Source organism: Ranitomeya variabilis, chromosome 1 (assembly GCF_051348905.1).
Source record: "Ranitomeya variabilis isolate aRanVar5 chromosome 1, aRanVar5.hap1, whole genome shotgun sequence".
In the NCBI taxonomy this organism is placed as follows: domain Eukaryota; kingdom Metazoa; phylum Chordata; class Amphibia; order Anura; family Dendrobatidae; genus Ranitomeya; species Ranitomeya variabilis.
The window spans coordinates 762,929,077-762,949,111 of NC_135232.1; the positions used below are offsets into that span (position 1 = coordinate 762,929,077).

At 45.7% G+C, this 20,035-nt stretch overlaps 1 protein-coding gene across 1 annotated transcript in view; it reads right to left on the reverse strand.

Annotated features, from left to right (window-relative positions):
- The window catches only part of LOC143783292 (gamma-aminobutyric acid receptor subunit pi-like), a 169,331-nt gene that overhangs the window by 89,268 nt on the left and 60,028 nt on the right, over positions 1 to 20,035 (reverse strand). The window contains exon 3 of the mRNA XM_077271701.1: positions 18,382 to 18,449. Within this exon, the coding sequence (XP_077127816.1) occupies positions 18,382 to 18,449 (68 nt within the window). The remainder of the gene's footprint in view (positions 1 to 18,381; positions 18,450 to 20,035) is intronic.

The window sequence follows — 20,035 nt, forward strand, 5'->3', positions numbered from 1 at the left end:
AGAAAAAAGATGGTAGTTTCCGCCCATGCCTCGACTTTCGGGAACTTAATAAGATCACGGTAAGAAATACTTACCCGCTTCCACTCTTTCTGATTTGTGTAACCAATTATCTGGGGCTAAACGGTTTTAGAAGCTGGACTTGCGGGGGCATATAACTTGATTCAAATACGAGAGGGGGGATGAGTGGAAGTCGGCATTTCTCACATTTGAAGGCTTGTTCGAGAACCTTGTTATGCCTTTTGGGTTGCCAAATGCTCCTGCGGTCTTTCAAAATTTCATGAATTATGTGTTCTCTGATTTGATTGGGCAGTTTATGGTCATATATTTAGATGATATTCTGATTTTTTCATCTGATAAGCAGGCTCATATTGGTCATCTCTGTACGGTTCTCCAGAGACCCTGGGAGAATCAGCTAAACCAGCTGTTCGCCAAATTAGATAAATGTTCGTTCTTTTGTTCAAGAACTGTCTTTTTTGGGGTTCATTGTGTTCATTGGGGTTTCGCATGGATCCCAAGAAGGTTCAGGCCATTGTGGACTGGGTCCAGCCTCAGAATCTGAAAGGTCTGCAATGCTTCTTGGGACTCTCTAATTATTACCGGAAGTTTATTAAAGGGTTCTCACAGGTAGTTAAGCCCCTCACTGATTTGACGCAGAAGGGGGCTGATGTTAAGAACTGGTCAGTCCCAGCTGTTTTGGTATTTGTGTCCTTAAAAAAAATGCTTCATGACTGCCCCGGTTTTGGTTTAGCCCGATCCATCTGAGCGCTTTATAGTAGAGGTGGATGCCGTGGGGGTGGCGGCAGTGTTATCCCAGGGGCCCGCCATATTGACCAATGTGAGACCATGTGCCTTCTTTTCTAAGAAGTTCTCCCCAGCAGAAAGAAACTATGATGTGGGCAATCGAGAACTTCTGGCTGTTAAGTTGGCTTTTGAGGAATGGAGGCATTTTTTGGCTCATCCCATTACCGTGGTGACCGATCATAATATCTTGGTGTACATCGAGTCTGCTAAAAGGTTGACCTCTAGGCAGGCTAGGTGGTCACTTTTTTTTTCCCGGTTCCTGTTCTCGATCACTTTTCGTCCAGGATCCAAGAATGTAAAGGCCGATGCCTTGTCCAGGTGTTTTGATTCAGTGACTCCCCCGAACCTCCATCCTTCATTCTTCAACCTGGGGTGGTGGTGGCTGATGTGTAATCAGGGCTGGAATGGGAGATTCGAGAAGCTCAGTCTCAAGCTCCCCCGTTCAAATCGGTTGATAAACTGTTTGTGCCTATTCAGTTTTGACTCAGGGTTCTCCGGGAGTTCCATGTCTCAGCTCTGAGTGGACATCCTGGGATCTTGGCTACTCATTATCACGCTACAGAGAGAAGAAATAATCCTGGAGTGGACCCTCTGGGTCACAGCCCCAGAGCCCCCAAGGGCGAGCAAACCGGGTGGATGTGCCCCTTATACAGGGAACATTAGGAGCAGGCCTAGGAGGATGGAACCGCAACTGCCGGAGCCAAAGGGACGACTGGGTCAACACGAGGAAGCAGGACGAAAGGGAATATGCAGGAACCAATGATAGCTGAGGCGGAGAGCTAACAAAGAAGGACAAGGGCACGTAAGGCTGATAACAGGGAGAACAGGAAGGGCCTGAGGACGACGAAGGGACACCTAAACAAAAAGGTGTCACAGCAGCGAAGATTCACAGGCGCCTTACCTGGGTAAGCGCCGGACAGAAATACCCGGTGGGTGCCGCCATATTGGAGGCGGAGCCGACGGGTCACGACCTCCCAGAATCCCAGGCAGTGGAAGAAGCGTTACGGCGCATGCGCAAACCGCCAAAGTGCCTGGAGCCGGAGAAGCCGGGCAGAATGCGGCCAGGAGAGACATCGGGAGTGCGCCGGCCGGACAGGTAAGTATGAGCAGTCGTGACACTCGTGGGGCCATTGCGAGGGTTTTTTGTGGCCCTCGCTTACATCTGCCTGTGAAGTGTGTGCCCACGCTCCCCCTCTTTTTAAAGCTGGAAAGAAACCTCTTTAAAATATGGGGTGCATTGATATTCTCCCGGGGTTCCCACGACCTCTCTTCAGGACCAAATCCCTTCCAGTCAAATAAAAATAAAGTCCGACCCCTAACAGTCTTTTGGGCAAGAATATCCTTAACCTCGAATATATCATCAGTAGTGGAAAATGAGGGGAAATGAGTTTGGGACGAGTGAAAACGATTGAAGACTGCGGTTTTAAGAAGTGAGACATGAAAAGTATTGGGAATTCGCAAGGAGGCAGGCAACTTCAACCTATAGGCCACATCGTTGATCCGACTAGAAATTTCGAAGGAACCAATGAAACGAGGACCTAGTTTTAGAGAGGGAATCTTTAATCTAATGTAACGAGAAGAAAGCCAGACCTTATCCCCCGGTTGATATGGAGGAGCGTCAAGACGTCTCTTGTCTGCATACTTTTTCATTCGATTACCAGCTCTTATAAGAGCCTCCTTAGTCTTTTGCCAAATTTTGGAGAACTCCAAGGACAGAGAATCCACCACCGGTACGCCTGAGGTGCAAGAAACGGAAAGAGGAATGCCGGGGTGTTGCCCAAAGACCACAAAAAATGGAGACTTGGAAGAGGATTCGCTGGGGTGATTGTTGTAAGCGAATTCTGGCCATGGAAGCAGGGAAACCCAATCATTCTGATGATTATTGGAAAAATGTCGCAGATAGGACGTGAGAACTTGGTTAACACGCTCAACTTGACCATTAGATTGAGGATGATAAGCGGAGGAGAAATCAAGAGTCTCTTTCATTGGACCGCATAAAGCCCTCCAGAATCGAGCTGTAAACTGGACTCCTCGATTTGAAACAATATGCAGAGGGAAGCCATGACGTCAGAAAATATGATGGACGAAGATTTTTGACAATTCAGGAGCAGACGGTAGTCAAGATAAAGGAATGAAGTGGGCCATCTTGGAAAATCGATCCACAACTACCAAGATAACGGTGCAATTCGAGGAGCGAGGGAGATCCGTGATAAAATCCATAGCAATATGACTCCATGGAACTGAGGGCACGGGAAGCGGATGCAAGAGTGCAGAAGGTAACTGCCGAGGAACCTTGTTTCTGGCGCAAGAGGAGCATGAAGCGGTGAAATCCAGGACATCTTGGCGAAGAGTCGGCAACCAATAATGACGTGAAATAAGAGAGAGAGTCTTCTTACCTCCTGCGTGCCCGGCAAACTTGGAGGAGTGACCCCACTGCAGAACTCTCATTCTGTCACTGCTTGCCACGAAGGTCTTTCCTGGAGGAGGAGAAAGAACATTTAAAGGAGCCATGGAAATGATCTTAGCAGGATCAATAATATGTGCAGAATCCTCCACTTCATCCAAAGGCTGAAAGGATCTTGAGAGAGCGTCGGCCCTGATGTTTTTATCACCAGGACGAAAGTGGAGCTCCAAGTCAAAACATCCAAAAAACAGGGACCATCTGTGGCATAACTCCACTCCTCTAAGGCCAACTTAATGGCCAACAGTTCTTTGTCACCGATGGAATAATTACGTTCAGAGGAGGAGAAGGATTTAGAGAAGAAGCCACAGGTGACGATGCATCCGGAATGGGACCTTTGAAGAAGAACTGCTCCAACTCCTATGGAAGATGCATCCACCTCAAGAACAAAGGGTTTGTTGGCATCTGGACGGTGCAACGCTGGGGCGGCAGCAAATCTTTGTTTCAAAGTTTGAAAAGCGTCCTCCGCCTCCTGACGCCAGTTGTTGGAATCAACTCCCTTGCAGGTGAGAGCAGAGATGGGCCTAGTTAAGGAGGAGAAATGAGGAATAAATTGTCTGTAATAATTGGCAAAGCCAAGGAAACTTTGAATGGCCTTTACCCCAACGGGCTGTGGCCAATCGAGAACAGCAGACACCTTAGCTGGATCCAACTTCAGACCAGAATCAGAGACAATAAATCCAAGAAAGGGTACACTAGACTGCTCAAAAACACACTTCTCGATCTTGGCGAAAAGATGATTCTCCCTCCGACATTGTAAGACTAGACGAACGTCACATGGATGAGTGGAGAGATCCAGAGAGAAGACGAGAATGTCGTCCAGATAGACGACACTACAATAGAGACGATCTCTGAAGACATCGTTGACGAACTCTTGAAAAACAGCAGGAGCGTTACAGAGACCAAAAGGCATGACTAGTTATTCGTAGTGACCATCACGGGTGTTGAAGGCGGTCTTCCACTCATCCCCTGCACGGATACGAACCAGATTGTAGACTCCTCGAAGATCAAGCTTAGTAAATATTCGTGCCCCTCTAAGACAGTCAAAGAGCTCGGAGATTAGCGGTAATGGATATTTATTTTTCACTTTCACTGTAATATTATTCAAAACTCTGTAATCTATACAAGGACGAAGAGAGCAATCCTTCTTTTTGACAAAAAAGAAGCCAGCACCGGCAGGAGAAGAGGATTTCTGAATGAAGCCTCTGGCGAGATTGTCTTGAACATACTCACATAGCTTGAGTCTCTGCTGGCAAAAGGGGATAGAGTCTTCCTCTCGGAGGCATAGTTCCAGGAAGAAGTTCTATTGGGCAGTCGTAGGAGCGATGTGGAGGAAGATTCTCTGCTTTTTTATTAAAGACATCAGAAAAGGAACTGTAAAAAGAAGGCAAATCAGAAGGAATGAGGGAAGGGCGAGAAACACCAACAGGACGCACCGGCAGCAGACAACGAGCCCAACAGGAATCTCCCCAACAAAGAATATTGCCATTATGCCAATCCAAAGTGGGTTCGTGGGTCTGCAGCCAAGGTAGGCCGAGGAGAACTGGATGCAAAATATTAGCCAAAACATAGAACACAATTTTCTCCTTATGCAGAACGCCTACCTGAAGTTCAACTATCTGCGTGATTTGGGTTAGAGTCTCCTGCAGAGGTTTGCCATCCACGGAGGCGAGGAAGAGGGGATTTTCTAGGGTCCTACCAGGAACAGAGAATTTAACTACCTCTTCTAGCCTAATAAAATTTCCCACAGCACCCGAGTCAATATAGGCTAGCAAGGAAAAACGTTTACCAGAAACGTGCGGTAAAACTGAAAGAGTGAGGGGTAGAGAGGTATCACATGCACCTAGGGAGGCCTCTCTTACCTGGCCTAGGCGGAGGAGTTTTCCGGCCAATCCGGGCAGGCACGAAGAAGATGGGGAGGCACTGCCGCAGCAGAAACAAAGACCTTGGGTGCATCTCTCCTGCCGACGTTGCTCAGACATTTTGAGCCGATCTACTTGCATCGGTTCCGATGCTGGTACGGAGGTGGACACCCGGGAACGAGGACTAGGTGGTCTACGAGAAGGCTGGGAAGGCCGAGGATTCCTCTCACAGGCTCGCTCCTGAAATCGAAGGTCAATACGGGAAGCCAAAGAGATGACATCCTCTAAATTGGTGTATCGCGACCCGCTAACTCATCTTTAATATGCCTGGATAAGCCTCGTCAGAATGCTCCCACCAAAGCTTTGTTATTCCAGCCTAAATCGGAGGCTAGAGTGCGGAATTGAATGGCGTACTGACCCACAGTTAAAGACCCCTGCTGTAAATTAAATAGGGACTCAGTAGTAGAGGCCAGACGACCAGGTTCGTCAAATACTCAACGGAAGGTCTCAAAGAAGTTAGCTAACTGCGAAATTACAGGGTCATCATGCTCCCAGAGTGGATTCACCCATGCCAGCGCATCCCCCTCCAGATGAGAAATTATGAAAGCTATCTTGGCCCGATCAGTAGGATATTGTAAAGGCAGAAGCTCAAAATGGAGGCGGCACTGATTTAAGAATCCCGACATAATTTGGGATCACCGTTATAGCGTGATGGTTTAGCCAGACAGGGAAGAGGGTGAGGAGCCGAGGGAGGAGCGGCAGCAGACGCAGCAGACTGCAAGGAGAGAAGTCGAGTATCTACGGAAGCCATGTAGCTTAAAATATGAGCCTGAGTGTCTCGCTGTTGCGCCAGCTCTTGTTGTAAGCTGGCCAACTGAGAAGCATTACTGGGGTCAGAGGTCTGAAGAGCGGATAGACGAGAGTCCATGGACTTCATAAAGGACATCACACGGGACTGGTTTTCACGTAAAAAGACTAAAGGTACCTTCACACTAAGCGATGCTGCAGCGATATCGACAACGATGCCGATCGCTGCAGCGTCGCTGTGTGGTCGCTGGAGAGCTGTCACACAGACAGCTCTCCAGCGACCAACTATGCCGAAGTCCCCGGGTAACCAGGGTAAACATCGGTTACTAAGCGCAGGGCCGCGCTTAGTAACCCGATGTTTACCCTGGTTACCAGCGTAAATGTAAAAAAAAAAAAAAACAGTACATACTTACATTCCGGTGTCCATAACGTCCCCCGGCGTCTGCTTCCTGCACTGACTGTGAGTGCCGGCCCTAAGGCACAGCACAGCGGTGACGTCACCGCTGTGCTCTGCTTTTACTTTACGGCCGGCACTCACAGTCAGTGCGGGAAGCGGATGGCGGGGGACGTGTGACAGACAGCAGAAGGTGAGTATGTACTGTTTGTTTTTTTACTTTTACAATGGTAACCAGGGTAAATATCGGGTTACTAAGCGCGGCCCTCCGCTTAGTAACCCGATATTTACCCTGGTTACCTTTGTAAAACATTGCTGGCATCGTTGCTTTTGGTGTCAAACACGACGATACACGCCGATCTGACGACCAAATAAAGTTCTGAACTTTCAGCAACGACCAGCGATATCACAGCAGGATCCAGATCGCTGCTGCGTGTCAAACACAACGATATCGCTATCCAGGACGCTGCAACGTCATGGATCGCTATCGTTATCGTTGCAAAGTCGTTTAGTGTGAAGGTACTTTAACTCTTTCTGAGTGGCTGAGGCTCCAGCGGGATCCATGGCCTGTGAATAATATCACGCTACAGAGAGAAGAAATAAGCCGGGAGTGGACCCTCTGGGTCACACCCCAGAGCCCCCAAGGGTGAGCAAACCTGGTGGATGCGCCCCCTTTACAGGGAGCGTTAGGAGCAGGCCCTAGGAGGATGGAACCGCAACTGCCGAAGCCAAAGGGACGACTGGGTCAAGATGAGGTAGGAGGACTAAAGGGAATATGCAGGAACCAATGATAGCTGAGGCGTAGAGCTAACAAAGAAGGACAAGGGCACGTAAGGCTGATAACAGGGAGAACAGGAAGGGCCTGAGGACGACGAAGGGACACCTAAACAAAAAGGCGTCACAGCAGCGAAGATTCACAGGCGCCTTACCTGGGTAAGCGCCGGACAGAAATACCCGGTGGGCACCGCCATATTGGAGGCGGAGCCACCGGGTCACGACCTCCCAGAATCCCAGGCAGCGGAAGAAGCGCTAGTGCGCATGCGCGAACTGCTGAAGTGCCTGGAGCCAGAGAAGCCAGGCAGAATGCGGCCAGGAGAGACGTCGGGAGCGCGCCGGCTGGACAGGTAAGTATGAGCGTGACACTCGTGGGGCCATTGCGGGGGTTTTTTGTGGCCCTCGCTTACGTCTGATGTGAAGAAGTTTGTGTCTGCCTGTGAAGTGTGTGCCTGTGCTAAGAGCTCTCATAACTGGCCGGCTGGGGAATTGGTGCCTTTGCCAGTTCCTGATAGACCATGGACACATTTGTCCATGGAATTTATCACCAATCTTCCCCCTTCCAAGCTAATACGGTCATATGGGTGGTGTTTGGCAGGTTTTCGAAACAGGCACACTTTGTACCCTTGGTAGTGTTGCCCTCTAGGTTGTTCATTCATCATGTGGTGCGATTGCATGGTTTGCCCTTGAGTGTGGTGTCTGACCATGGAGTGCAGTTTGTGTCCAGGTTTTGGAGGGCGTTTTGCAAAAGGTTGTTGCGTTATCTTTTTCATCTGCATATCATCCTGAGACCAATGGTCAGACTGAATGAACAAACCAGACATTAGAGCGAATTTTGTGCTGTCTTTCCACCTCCAGACAGGATGATTGGTGTGATGCCTTGCCCTTAGCAGAGTTTGCATCCAATAACCGTGTAAGCCACTCCACAGGTACCTCCCCTTTCTTCTGCAACTACGGGTTCAATCCACACTTTAGGGAGTTTTCCCGTATGGACTCTGGTTGCCCTGGGGCTGATGTAGCTGTACAGCAGTTGGGGGATTTGTGGCGGGAGGTCCAAAGGAATATTGGGGAGGCTCACAGGAAGTTTAAGCTTTTTGCGGGCAGGAGACGGGCTGTGGGACCGACTCTCCGGGTTGGGGATAAAGTTTGGCTGTCTATGAGGAACATTAAGCGTAAGGTTCCTTCGACGAAATTGGGGCCTAAGTTTATTGGCCCTTATGAGATCACGGAAGTGGTTAACCCAGTGGCATTTCAGATGCATCTCCCATTGTCTTTTAAGATCCCCAATGTATTCCATAGGGCCCTGCTGAAACCTTTGGGGGCTGTCGATGAAGGATCATTGGGTCCCTCACCACCCGTTTCGGTGGATGGTCAGGAAAAGTACGAGGTGGAGTGCATTGTGGACTTCCAGATGGTCCGTTGTACCCTCCTGTATCTTGGGCACTGGAAAGGGTATAGTCTGAAGAACCGATCCTGGGTTCCTGCCCGATCGGTTCATGCCGATCATCTGGGGCGGGCCTTCCATGCCCGATTTCCTGAGAAACCTGGGGGTCCGGTGGCCACCCTTTGAGAGGGGGGGTACTGTCATGACTCAACAAGTTGGTTCTAGCACTGTCCTGGTCAGGTCAGGGTTAAGATAGTTTGCCTCTCTTTGGTTCTGGGGCGGCTATTTAAAGCTTGTAGTTCCTGGGTCTAGTGTCGGTGATACTTCCGTTTACTCGGCTATGGATTGCTGACCCAGGTTACTCGTTTGTACTGGTTGTGCCTCTGTGTGTGTTAGTTTTTCTGTGTATGACCCGGTTTGTCCCCTGACTTCTGCCTCTGTGTTCTGCTCTGTACTGCCCTGTCCTTCCTGGTTCCCTGACCCCTTGGCTCGTTTTGTTTCACTCACTGTCTCATCCCTAGGTACCTCACTCTCATTTGGCTTTGACACTTGGCTCTCCATTTGACTATGTTTTCGTTTTGTGCCCCGTATTCCGTGCTTTCAGCTGCTTCCCCGTTCTCTAGTAGTAGCTCTGCCCCCCTGCCATCACGTGACTGTTTAGTACCAGGTCCTGTGCACACTGCATGCTTTAGCTCTCACACTCCGTGTGCTCGGTTCCGGGCCCCCTGCAAGCACCCCCTAGGTCCTTCAGGTGACACACATGTCATGTTTCATTACAGTGGGCAGGTGGCTGCTCCACAAGTCTTGGAATCCCCAAGGCTTGTGGGCAAACCTCTAACACTTCCTACACTGCTTCTGCCTCCTCCACCTCCTCTAGGGCCCTATACCTGTGCCTTCAACCTCTCCCTTAATGAGACAAATGTTCCCACAATGCAGAGAGAAACCCCCCGCCTCTGTACTGTATAGCCATGTCTCACTGAAATCAAGCAGTGTTTAAATTGATATACCTTGTTGACAGCAGTCACACAGCTCAAGGGTTGTGGACAGCTATACAGGCTGAGTGTCAACAATGGCTGTCTCCACTGAACCTGGAGCCAGGGAAGGCTGTGTGTGATAGCGGGGCGAACGTGGGGCCCTAAGCCAGAGCAAGCTCACACACGAGCCTTGCATGGCTCATGTCCTTAACTAGGTGGTACGTCAATTTCTCCGCCACTATCCCGGCATGGATGCACTCTGGCAGAAATCACGGTCACTGTGTGCTCACTTCCGCCATTCGCACCCCGCAGGTCATCGACCTGCATTGCTACAGAGGTCTTTCTGCCTAACAGATAACTGTATGATTTGCGATGTGCTAACACAGTGGAATTCCACTCTACACTGTCATGAAACAGCTGTCGGGTGACCCGGGACAAGGGCCTCCTTCCCTTACCCTACCATTAGGGGGTGCCCTATTGCCCGGGATACTTCTGATGGTGAAGATGCCAGGGCTGCCACCCTTTCCTTATCTCCTGAGTTAGCCCTCTGTCTGTTCTCTTCCCCCACCCAGGAAGAGGGGTGCTATTGTGCATTGCAGTACACCAACCCGACAAACATGGCTACACAAACAAGGGTTAACAGAAAACTCCACGCATACAAAATATTTACTCAGATATAACAGAGGAATGCACCAGGGAGTGGAGGATGGGGAATAAACAAAAGTAGAGAAGGGAAGGGAATTGCCACACTTACAAGCCACACAACAGTCACAGATAACTCCATCAACACTCCTTATATGAACACCTATTCCTCCTGAAGCCATGCAGCAAATGCTAGCTCTGACATGGATTTGCATCAGAGCTCAGATTATAAAGGGGAAGGGAGTGGCTAACTGAGCTGAGCTGCAAGCACAGAGTTTTCCAACATGGCCGATTAACTCCCTGCTCTGCCAAAAGGAATAAGCACCATTTAAAATGAAGGAGAATTGTTTCTTTTAAGCACTGGAGTAGGAGCAATCAGACGCTGCGGTCTTCTGGCTCCACACTGTCGCAGGACATGTTGCAGCGACTGTGGCAGCTGCGATGAGCCCTGGTGCAGGATGTCTTTTTGCATAGCTTGGGCCAATGCAGTATGGACATTTTGCAAATCATGCTTGTGGAGTGGGCACAGATAAAGGACGTCTGCACCCTTCTGAACAATTTCGAAGTGGTTACGAAGATGGTTAGCGTTGATGATGTCATCAGCATCACCATTTCGGTCATCTACATGCTGGTACACACTTTGGAAGCCAAGGAGGATGAAGAAGGGATAATAATATGCTAAGTTCTGTTCTGTCGTCACACAGGCGGGTGATATGGAAGGATGGATTACAGTGATCAAGGGGGGCTCATGGTACCAGACAAACTGTTAGTGAAGGTGCAGGAGCCGAGTAACAAATGGAGGAGGAAGAGGTGATGGGCGTGCAACAGTGAGGAGATGATGATAATGATCCCCTCTCTATTGTCTGTGGTTGGTGGGAAGGGACAGAGGAAGCAAGCTTGAGTATTACACCGCCACCAAGACACCATGAACTTGGACCTCATGGAAGCGCCCGACACAAGAGCGACTTCTTGCTGCACGGCATCTGCAACATGATGCCCGTATTGTCAGGATTTGACATAGTGCTAACTACAGGGTTGACACTCTGTTAGATCTACAGCTTTTAGGACCTCTTAAAGCTTTGTCTATGCATTTGGTTTTGCCTCCCATTGAATTCAGTGGGGTTCTGGTATGTTTGGCGAACATCGGGCTGTTCGCCAAATCGAACCGAACAGGTTTGCTCATCACTATTCTTCGGCAACCATGTCTGTTATAGTACTTGGGGAAAAAGGTGATGTGTGTATTCTTGAACCATATATGTGTGTGTCTACTCTGCAGCCCTGCCTGTGGACCATTGTCTGGGTGTGAAATTTGTTATCAGCTGCTGTGGGGAAAATTTGGAAACCTGCTCTGTGGGTGTAATTTTTAAGCCGGTAGCAAGCCTTGCTACGGATCGCCAGCACGATCCAAGCTGATACAAGCTTTTCATCGGTGGCATTTAGAACATACACTACTGTAGCAGACAATTTGAAGCTGTGGGGGTAATCTCCCCCATGCTCTTTGGGTAAAAATTTATAAGCTGCTTCTGAGGTGTACTCTGCCCCATGGTCTGTAATTGAAATTTGTAAGCTGCTTCTTAGGGGATACTCTGCCTCATGGTCTGTGGGTAAAATTTGTAAGCTGCTTATGAGGGAGAGATACTCTGTCCCAAGGTCTGTGGGTGCAATTTATAAGCTGCGTCTTAGGGGATACTCTGCCCCATGTTTTGTGGTTGAAATTTGTAAGCTGCTTCTTAAGGGGTACTCTTCCCCATGGACTGGACTGGAAGCAGCTAGCCTCAGTCTCTGTGAGGACACTGTTAAAATGTATATGTTATTTATTTACTTCCAATTTTCCAATGATTGCTATAGTGACAGAACCCCTTTAAATGATTTCCCTGTTCACATTTTTTGCAGGGTAATTGTCCTGCTCTTACCCCCATTTAGCTTCCTTTTGCAGCCCACTAGCCCTCACTATGATCATTCTACAGCTATTATAAGGCACCAAAGTTCAAGTTCCCATTGACCTCTATTGGGTTCTAGTCAGGGGTCAAGTTTGAGGTCAAACTCAAACCCGAAATAAACTTTTTACTTTATATTTGGCGAACCAGAACATCGACAGGTTTGCTCATCTCTAATAATGAAAATCATGTTAACCAAAGGAGTTTGGATCGCAATGATTCAGCGCTGGGTTTGCATCTCAGCAGGACCATGACCCCAAACATACTAAAAGAAGCACCTAGAAACCTAAGAAGTGGCCAGCAATGAGTCTGTATCTAAATTCCATTGAACACCTGTGGAGAGATCTTAAAATTGCTGTTGGGAGAAGGCGCCGTCACGTATGAGAGACCTGGAGCAGTTTACAAAAGAGGAGTGGTCCAACATTCCAGTTGAGAAGCGTAAGAAGCTTTTTGATGGTTATAGGAAGTGAGTGATTGCAGTTATTTATTCCAAAGGGTGTGCAACCAAATATTTCAGTTGAAGGTGCCAACCATTTTGTCCAACCCATTTTTGGGCATTGTGTGAAATTATGTCCAGTTTGCCTTTTTTCTCGCTGTTTTTCGTGGTGTTCCAATACACACAAAAGAAATAAACGTGTGTAACAAAATATTTGTCATTGCAATAATTTTCTGGGAAAAATACTTAATTTTCTGGTACAATTTCAAGTGTGCCAGCACTTTCTGCCATGACTGTATATAACATATGTATGTTTACACATTACACATGCATTAAAAATGTACTATACACATGCACAAAAGGATTCTGTATATAAGATGCACACATACTGTGTATACATTACGTATACATATACACACAATGACACATACATAGTTGACATACAGCATCTACAATTTCTACATTTCTGTTTTTTCAGACAAGATGGGGTGCAGAGTGTACATTAATAAGAAAAAAAAAATGAACTTTTTTGAATTTACCAAATGGCTGCAATGAAACAGAGTGAAAAATGTAAAGGGGTCTGAATACTATCCGTACCCACTGTATGTACATATTATGCACAAAAGTGCACATTACTGCTGATATATTCACATAGCACTTGTGACTTAGCTTTTGTAAAGAATTACAGAAAATATGTTCCCATGATGATTATTTGGTGAGTGTTTGATGTTACAGATTTTCTGCAGCATTTTTGCACCTATTAGGTTACTTGCGTGTTTTTTTGCATTTTGAGATTTATTTTTTTTACATGGATTTTTGTCACATTTGTGACTCTGGTTTTTGTCTCTGTTTAGAATGTCATCTTTTATATAAAGCTGCTTTTTTCATACTTTCTGGTATGTAGCTTTGAAAAAAAGTGTTTAAAAATGTATTTATTGTAATTGTTTTTGCTCCATTTTTTAAGAATTTTACAAAAACAGATTTCTGATGATTACTTTTAATATGATATGTTAGTACATAATGTCTGTAAAGAAGAATACAATTTATCCTGTTACAAATAATGGTACAGAGGCTCACTGTTAATGTTTGTGCCTATCGAGATAAAGGCCCTGAGTTTGAATCCCGGATAATATTCTCTACAAGAAAATTAATGAAATATGTAAAAGTTTCTAGGTTTCATATTCAGATGCTGGGAGAGCCCTTCCTCCCCGACTACAAAGTGGCTTTTAGATTCATGGTTTAATCTTAGGATAGGTTATCAATGTCTGATCGGCCGGGATCCGACACGCGGCACCCTGTCTGATCATCTGTTATTGGTGTCAGTGGCTGTCGGCCAGAAGTACTCACTTGCTGAGCTATTTTGTCTACTAGTAGAGGCTGAGGCTTGGTACTGCACATCCTCCTCCTACTATTCAAATCAATAGGAGGCTGATGTGTAGTACCCTGCGGCAGCCACTACAAGTAGATGGAACAGCTTGGCAAATTAGTATTTCCTGCCAGCGGCCGCCGCCACGGATAGCAGCTGATTGGCGGGGGTGCCGGGTGTTGGACTCCGGACAATCAAAAATTGATGACCTATCCTAGAGATAGGTCATCAGTGTAAAAGTAGTGGACAACATCTTTAATACTTATCAATCTACTGCTCTAAATAATTATTTTGATTATATTAAAGTTCTTCGTATTAATATTATTATTTTTAAAAGCACCATTATTGCCAGGTTGCTGTACATGTGAAAAGGGCTACACACAATACATATAAATTTCAATGAACAAACAGTAACAAACTAGTAGAGAGGGAGGAGAAGACCCTGCAATCTTGTGCTTACAATCTACAATGGGGAAAAAGACAGAAGATTGGGGAGTTGGAGCAGCTCCAGCAGCAGTGAGGTGGCAGTGGGATTACTGCAGGTTGAAGAGATGAGTTTTTAGGTTGAATTTAAAGGTTCCAAGTGTGGGAGACAATTAGACATGTTGTAGCAATGAATTCCAGAGGAAAAGAGATGCTCAGGACAAATGTTGGAGGTGATTGTGTGAGAAACGTTTGTGCAAGAAGGAGAAAAAGGAGGTCTTGTGAAGAATGGAGATTACATGTAGGGAAATATTGGGAGATTAATTTGGAGATGTATGGAGGGGACAGATTATGGTCAGCCTTGTAAATCATTGCTAATAGTGTAAACTGGATTCATTGAGAATTTGAAGGCATTGAATAGATTGCTAGATCGTAAAGGTGGAGAAGTAGCGAAGGGAGATGAGGTTTATTTTGACAGCAGTTAAAGAGGGCCTTTCACCAAATTTTTGATGTTGAACAGGACACACACTGTAAAAGTGGCTGAAGAGCAGAGTAAAACTTCAATCATAAGCAGGCAGCAAAACTCAAAGGAAAAAAGTACATGCCCCCACCATAGTTACATCACATCTGACAGACAGCCATGATGTTAGTAAGACAGACAGCACTGATCAACTGGTTTAACCTCCTGCAAGATTAGAAAACACAGATGACTAAGGGTACCGTCACACAGTGGCATTTTCATCGCTACGACGGCACGATTCGTGACGTTCTAGCGATATAGTTACGACATCGCTGTGTCTGACACGCTACTGCGATCCGGAACCCCGCTGAGAATCATACGTCGTAGCAGATCGTTTGAAACTTTCTCTCGTCGTCTAGTGTCCCGCTGTGGCGGCATGATTGCATCGTGTGACACAGGTTGTATACGATGTGCGCACAGTAACCAACGGCTTCTACATCGCAAATACGTCATGAAATTATCGCTCCAGCGCCGTGTATTGCAACGTGTGACCGCAGTCTACGACGCTGGAGCGATAATCATACGACGCTGCAACGTCACGAATCGTGCCGTTGTAGCGATGAAAATGGCACTGTGTGACGGTAGCCTTACGCCTTTCAGAAAAGGTCCCTGTTAGGGTGAGGCAGCACAGCTGAGTTTAGGTGTGTTGATTGCAAACTCTCTTATCAGCTCTCCTCTTGTCCTCTATTTGCACTGTTAGCTCTGCTGAATTGTCTCTCCCTCCAAATTGTCTATCCGGAGATGTGACAGTAATCATACTTATGTTTCTGTGCTCAACTTATAATTGCTCTGCAGTGAGATCAGAGCAGGGTGTCATTATAGCTCACACAGAAGTAGTCCAGAATGAGCAGGTCACTTCTGCTTGAGACATAATGACAGCCCTGGTCTCTTTGCAGAACAATTACTAATTTCTTGAGCACAACAAACAAAAGTCTGATTACTGACACCCTCAGTAATCAGGAGAGCTGATAGAAGGGTTCTTAATGTGATACAGCTAAACTCAGCTGTACTAATTACTCATACAGGAGTTAGACCAGGCCATCAGGGCAGTATAATGTAATCTCATAGACTGAGAAATCTACTCTAAGCTTTGGTGGCGCCGTGTTCTTGTTGCCTATGCGTGTTGGTGCCTGTTTATGATTGGTAAGCATCATACAGGGAGAAAAATACACCCCCCCAGTGAAAACTATCTGATATTACATCTTGTGTCAAGCTCAATATGAAAAATAATCACCAAGTTGGAATAGAAGGTCAGATGGGTGCATATGCCCTATTTAAATCCCTATGCTTACTCCTGTCATTTGCTAGTTATTGCATTGTTATTGCATTGGATTGACATGTGTCCTGACCCAACTTCTATATCTCGATTACTCTACTAAATAACCCCATGGATGACTTATTGAATGTCATTTTGAATCATTTGATTACTCTTCTGTTGTGTTTCTCTGTCAGACTGCACTATTTGGTAACCGATTCTGTTAGTGAATGCCTGACTCCCTGGTTCTAACCAGGTTAGCTGACTCCTCTTCCTTTGACCAGCAAGCAGCTTGTCTGTAGATTTAACTCCAGAGATTCTGCAATGAAGACCAATCCTCTGTATAGAGGTGAAAGAGTGACTACTCGAGTGCACTTAGGACCTCTAAAGTGGCATAGCTTATATCAATTCTGTCTGTGGAAGCCCATTTTGAACTGATAAATATCTTACATTAAAGGGATGATCTTCCCTTTTTAAACATGAGTCACGACTGCAGAGTCATGCACCATCCCCATCGAAAAAGAAGGCAGAGAAAATGTAGATGAATCCAGGCAGCGGCACAGTGGAGCAGAAGAGGACCGACAGATGAGTATTGCTATATACTTACGCTATGCTGAGCCCTTTTTTAAAATAAAAAGGGACAGAAAACCACTAAAGTTCTTAAAGTTTGCTCCATAAAAGTTCCCTTTAACAGTAGCTGAGCCTGGATGTCAGCAAGGATAAGATATGAAACCCTTGCGATCAGTCATACATTATCCAAGTAGCTCTAATACCTATATATATATATATATATATATATATATATATATATATATATATATATATATATACTAGATGGTGGCCCGATTCTAACGCATCGGGTATTCTAGAATATGCATGTCCACGTAGTATATTGCCCATTTACGTAGTATATTGCCCAGTCACGTAGTATATTGCCCAGCGAGGTAGTATATTGCCCAGCCACGTAGTATATTGCCCAGCCACGTAGTATATTGCCCAGCCACGTAGTGTATTGCCCAGCGGCGTAGTATTTTGCCCAGTCACGTAGTATATTGCCCAGCTACATAGTATACAGCACAGCCACGTAGTATATTGCGCAGCTACGTAGTATATTGCACAGAGCCACATAGTATATTGCACAGCTTTGTAGTATATTGCCCTGCCACGTAGTGTATTGCCCAGCTAAATAGTATACAGCACAGCGACGTAGTATATTGCGCAGCTACGTTGTATATTGCAGAGCCACATAGTATATTGCACAGCTTTGTAGTATATTGCCCAGCCTAGTAGTATATTGTCCAGCCACGTAGTATATTGCCCAGCCTTGTAATATACAGCAGAGCCACGTAGGATATTGCCCAGTGACGTAGTATATTACCGAAGCACGTATGTCACAGGGCCAAAAAATAAAAAATAAACATACTCACCTAACGATCCGAGGGCCCCTTGTAGTGTATCATACTCACCATTCTTGTCGCTGCTCCTCTGCGTCCTGCCTCTTCTCTTCCTGGGATCCTGTGCAGATGGTAGTGCTCGGCTTCAGGAAAATGGCCGCGGGATGCCGCGCGTGCGCAGATCGAGATCGCGGCGGCCATTTTCCTGAAGCCGAGTTCCATTGCAAGTGCCAGGGCTGGTGGGAGCAGGACCTATGAAGACGTCGCGGTCACATGACCGTGACGTCACGGCAGGTCCTTGCCGCACACCAGCCCTGGGACGGGACCTCACCGCAAGCTAACGCTTGTAATGGAGCGGTCCGGGGAGCGTGGCGAGGAGCGAGAAAGGCGGCGGAGGGTGAGTATAGCAGGTTTTTTTTTTTTATTTATTATTTTTAACATTACATTTTGTACTATTGATGCCGTATAGGCAGCGTCAATAGTACAAAGTTGGGGACACACAGGGTTAATAGCAGCGGTAACGGAGTGCGTTACCCGCGGCATAACGCGGTCCGTTACCGCCGGCATTAACCCTGTGTGAGCGGTGTATGCGGGCGCCGGCAGTGAGTGCGGGGAGTAAGCGGCCATTTTTTTCTGGACTGTGCGCGTCGCTGATTGGTCGCGGCAGCCATGACAGGCAGCTGCCGAGACCAATCAGCGAACGAATAACCGTTACAGAAGGACAGACAGAAGTACCCTTAGGCAATTATATAGTAGAATATATATATATATATATATATATATATATATATATATATATATATATATATATATATATATATATATGTTCTGTTGGCAATCCTAAGCAAAATCTTTTCTTTGCAAGATTGTTTTTCAATACAAGATGCAAAGATACTTTTTTAGCCAACCCATTGAGTTAAACCATCAGTTCTCATAGACTCTTTCCCTTACCATGTTCTCTTCTGAAACAGAGGCAATGCTTGCAAATTCCAGAGTCACTGCAATTTCAACAGGCTTTTCTGCAAGGAACAAAAATTGTTCATAGTTGTTAGTGACTCGCTCACTGAAATAAAATATAACTTTTAAAACACATCTGTACATTTCAAAGTTGTCATATATGTGCATGTATTTGTGGCCATTATATGGTTTGTATTTTGCATTTTTCACAAGTTTTCCACTCTGCAGAATCTCTCTTTCAGAACAATATGTATGACTTCACGTCCAATCATTATAGCACCCAAGCTCATGAGGTTATGTCCGGTCATCACCGCATCAGCGAGCAAGAGGTAACATGAGGGCACATGGGTTACATCAGATCACCCCAATGTAAGGGCATCATACAGATTGAAAAGAGTGCATGTCAAGTCATATGAGTAATCATGATACACAAAAAACAGAGGGTGTGACTTAGGTGGAGAAAGGAGCAAGTGTTGGACAACATCTAAGATTAAGCCAATGTGGGAGAACTAATAGGAAATGTAGTAAATGGGAGATAGATGATATAATCAACCGACAATGACAATAAAATTAACAGACAAACAAATGATGCATGACAAAGATGACACAAGTTTACAAAGTATACAAATTGAATGAGGAAACCTCACACACAAATGAATAAAAACACTTTGTGAAATATATCACATAATCAAATATGCAATGTAAAAAAAAGAAAATATCTAATAGGGCTCATCATAAATAAGTACAGACAGACTTTCCCGTTACTGAGATAGGAGACAGTTACTATGTATATATGTTCTATATAGATATTATATATATATATATATATATATATATATATATATATACATCAGTTTTTCTTTTTTAATAAATTTGCAAAAAATACTACATTTGTTTTTTTTCAGTCAAGATGGGGTGCAGATTGTACATTAATGAGAAAAAAATGAACTTTTTTGAATTTACCAAATGGCTGCATTGAAACAGAGTGAAAAATGTAAAGGGGTCTGAATACTTTCCATACCCACTGTATGGTGGTCAAGAAAAGGACATTCCTCTTGTCTTTGTACTTGGCCACCAGCATGTTGTCGCTACTTTGGGCTCTACTCTCACCTTTTCTGAGCAGCTGCTGAATTAGCATTATAGGGAGGTCTCTCTGATTTTTGCAGACAGTAACGCATACTGCGGTAACTTGCACAGAGAGGACTTGAAGAGTGAGATGTTGGTATAAAAGTTATCTACATAGAGGTGATAACCTTGATCCAGCAGTGGGTGCACCAAATCCCACACAATTTTCCCACTCACTTCCAGGACAGGGCGGCATTCAGGGGATTGAATCCAGGTGTCATTCCCTTCATAAACCCTAAACACAAACTCGCACAGTTTTTAGAGCTTAATTTCATTCTTGGGCCTCTTACTGGAAAGGTATTGCCGGAATTTGAGACTCCTCAAAATATTAGGGACTCATATGAGCAGATGTCCCTTTTGGGAACTTACATCTCAACAAATGTAACAGTTTTTAATTTAACAGGGGGTTAACTCCTCGCAGGGAGATGAAGGGTTAAACAAGGGAACAGCAGTCTAATTACGATGAGATACACTTTATTGATCCCGGGGGAAATTACGGTAATACAGCAGCAATACAAACAGC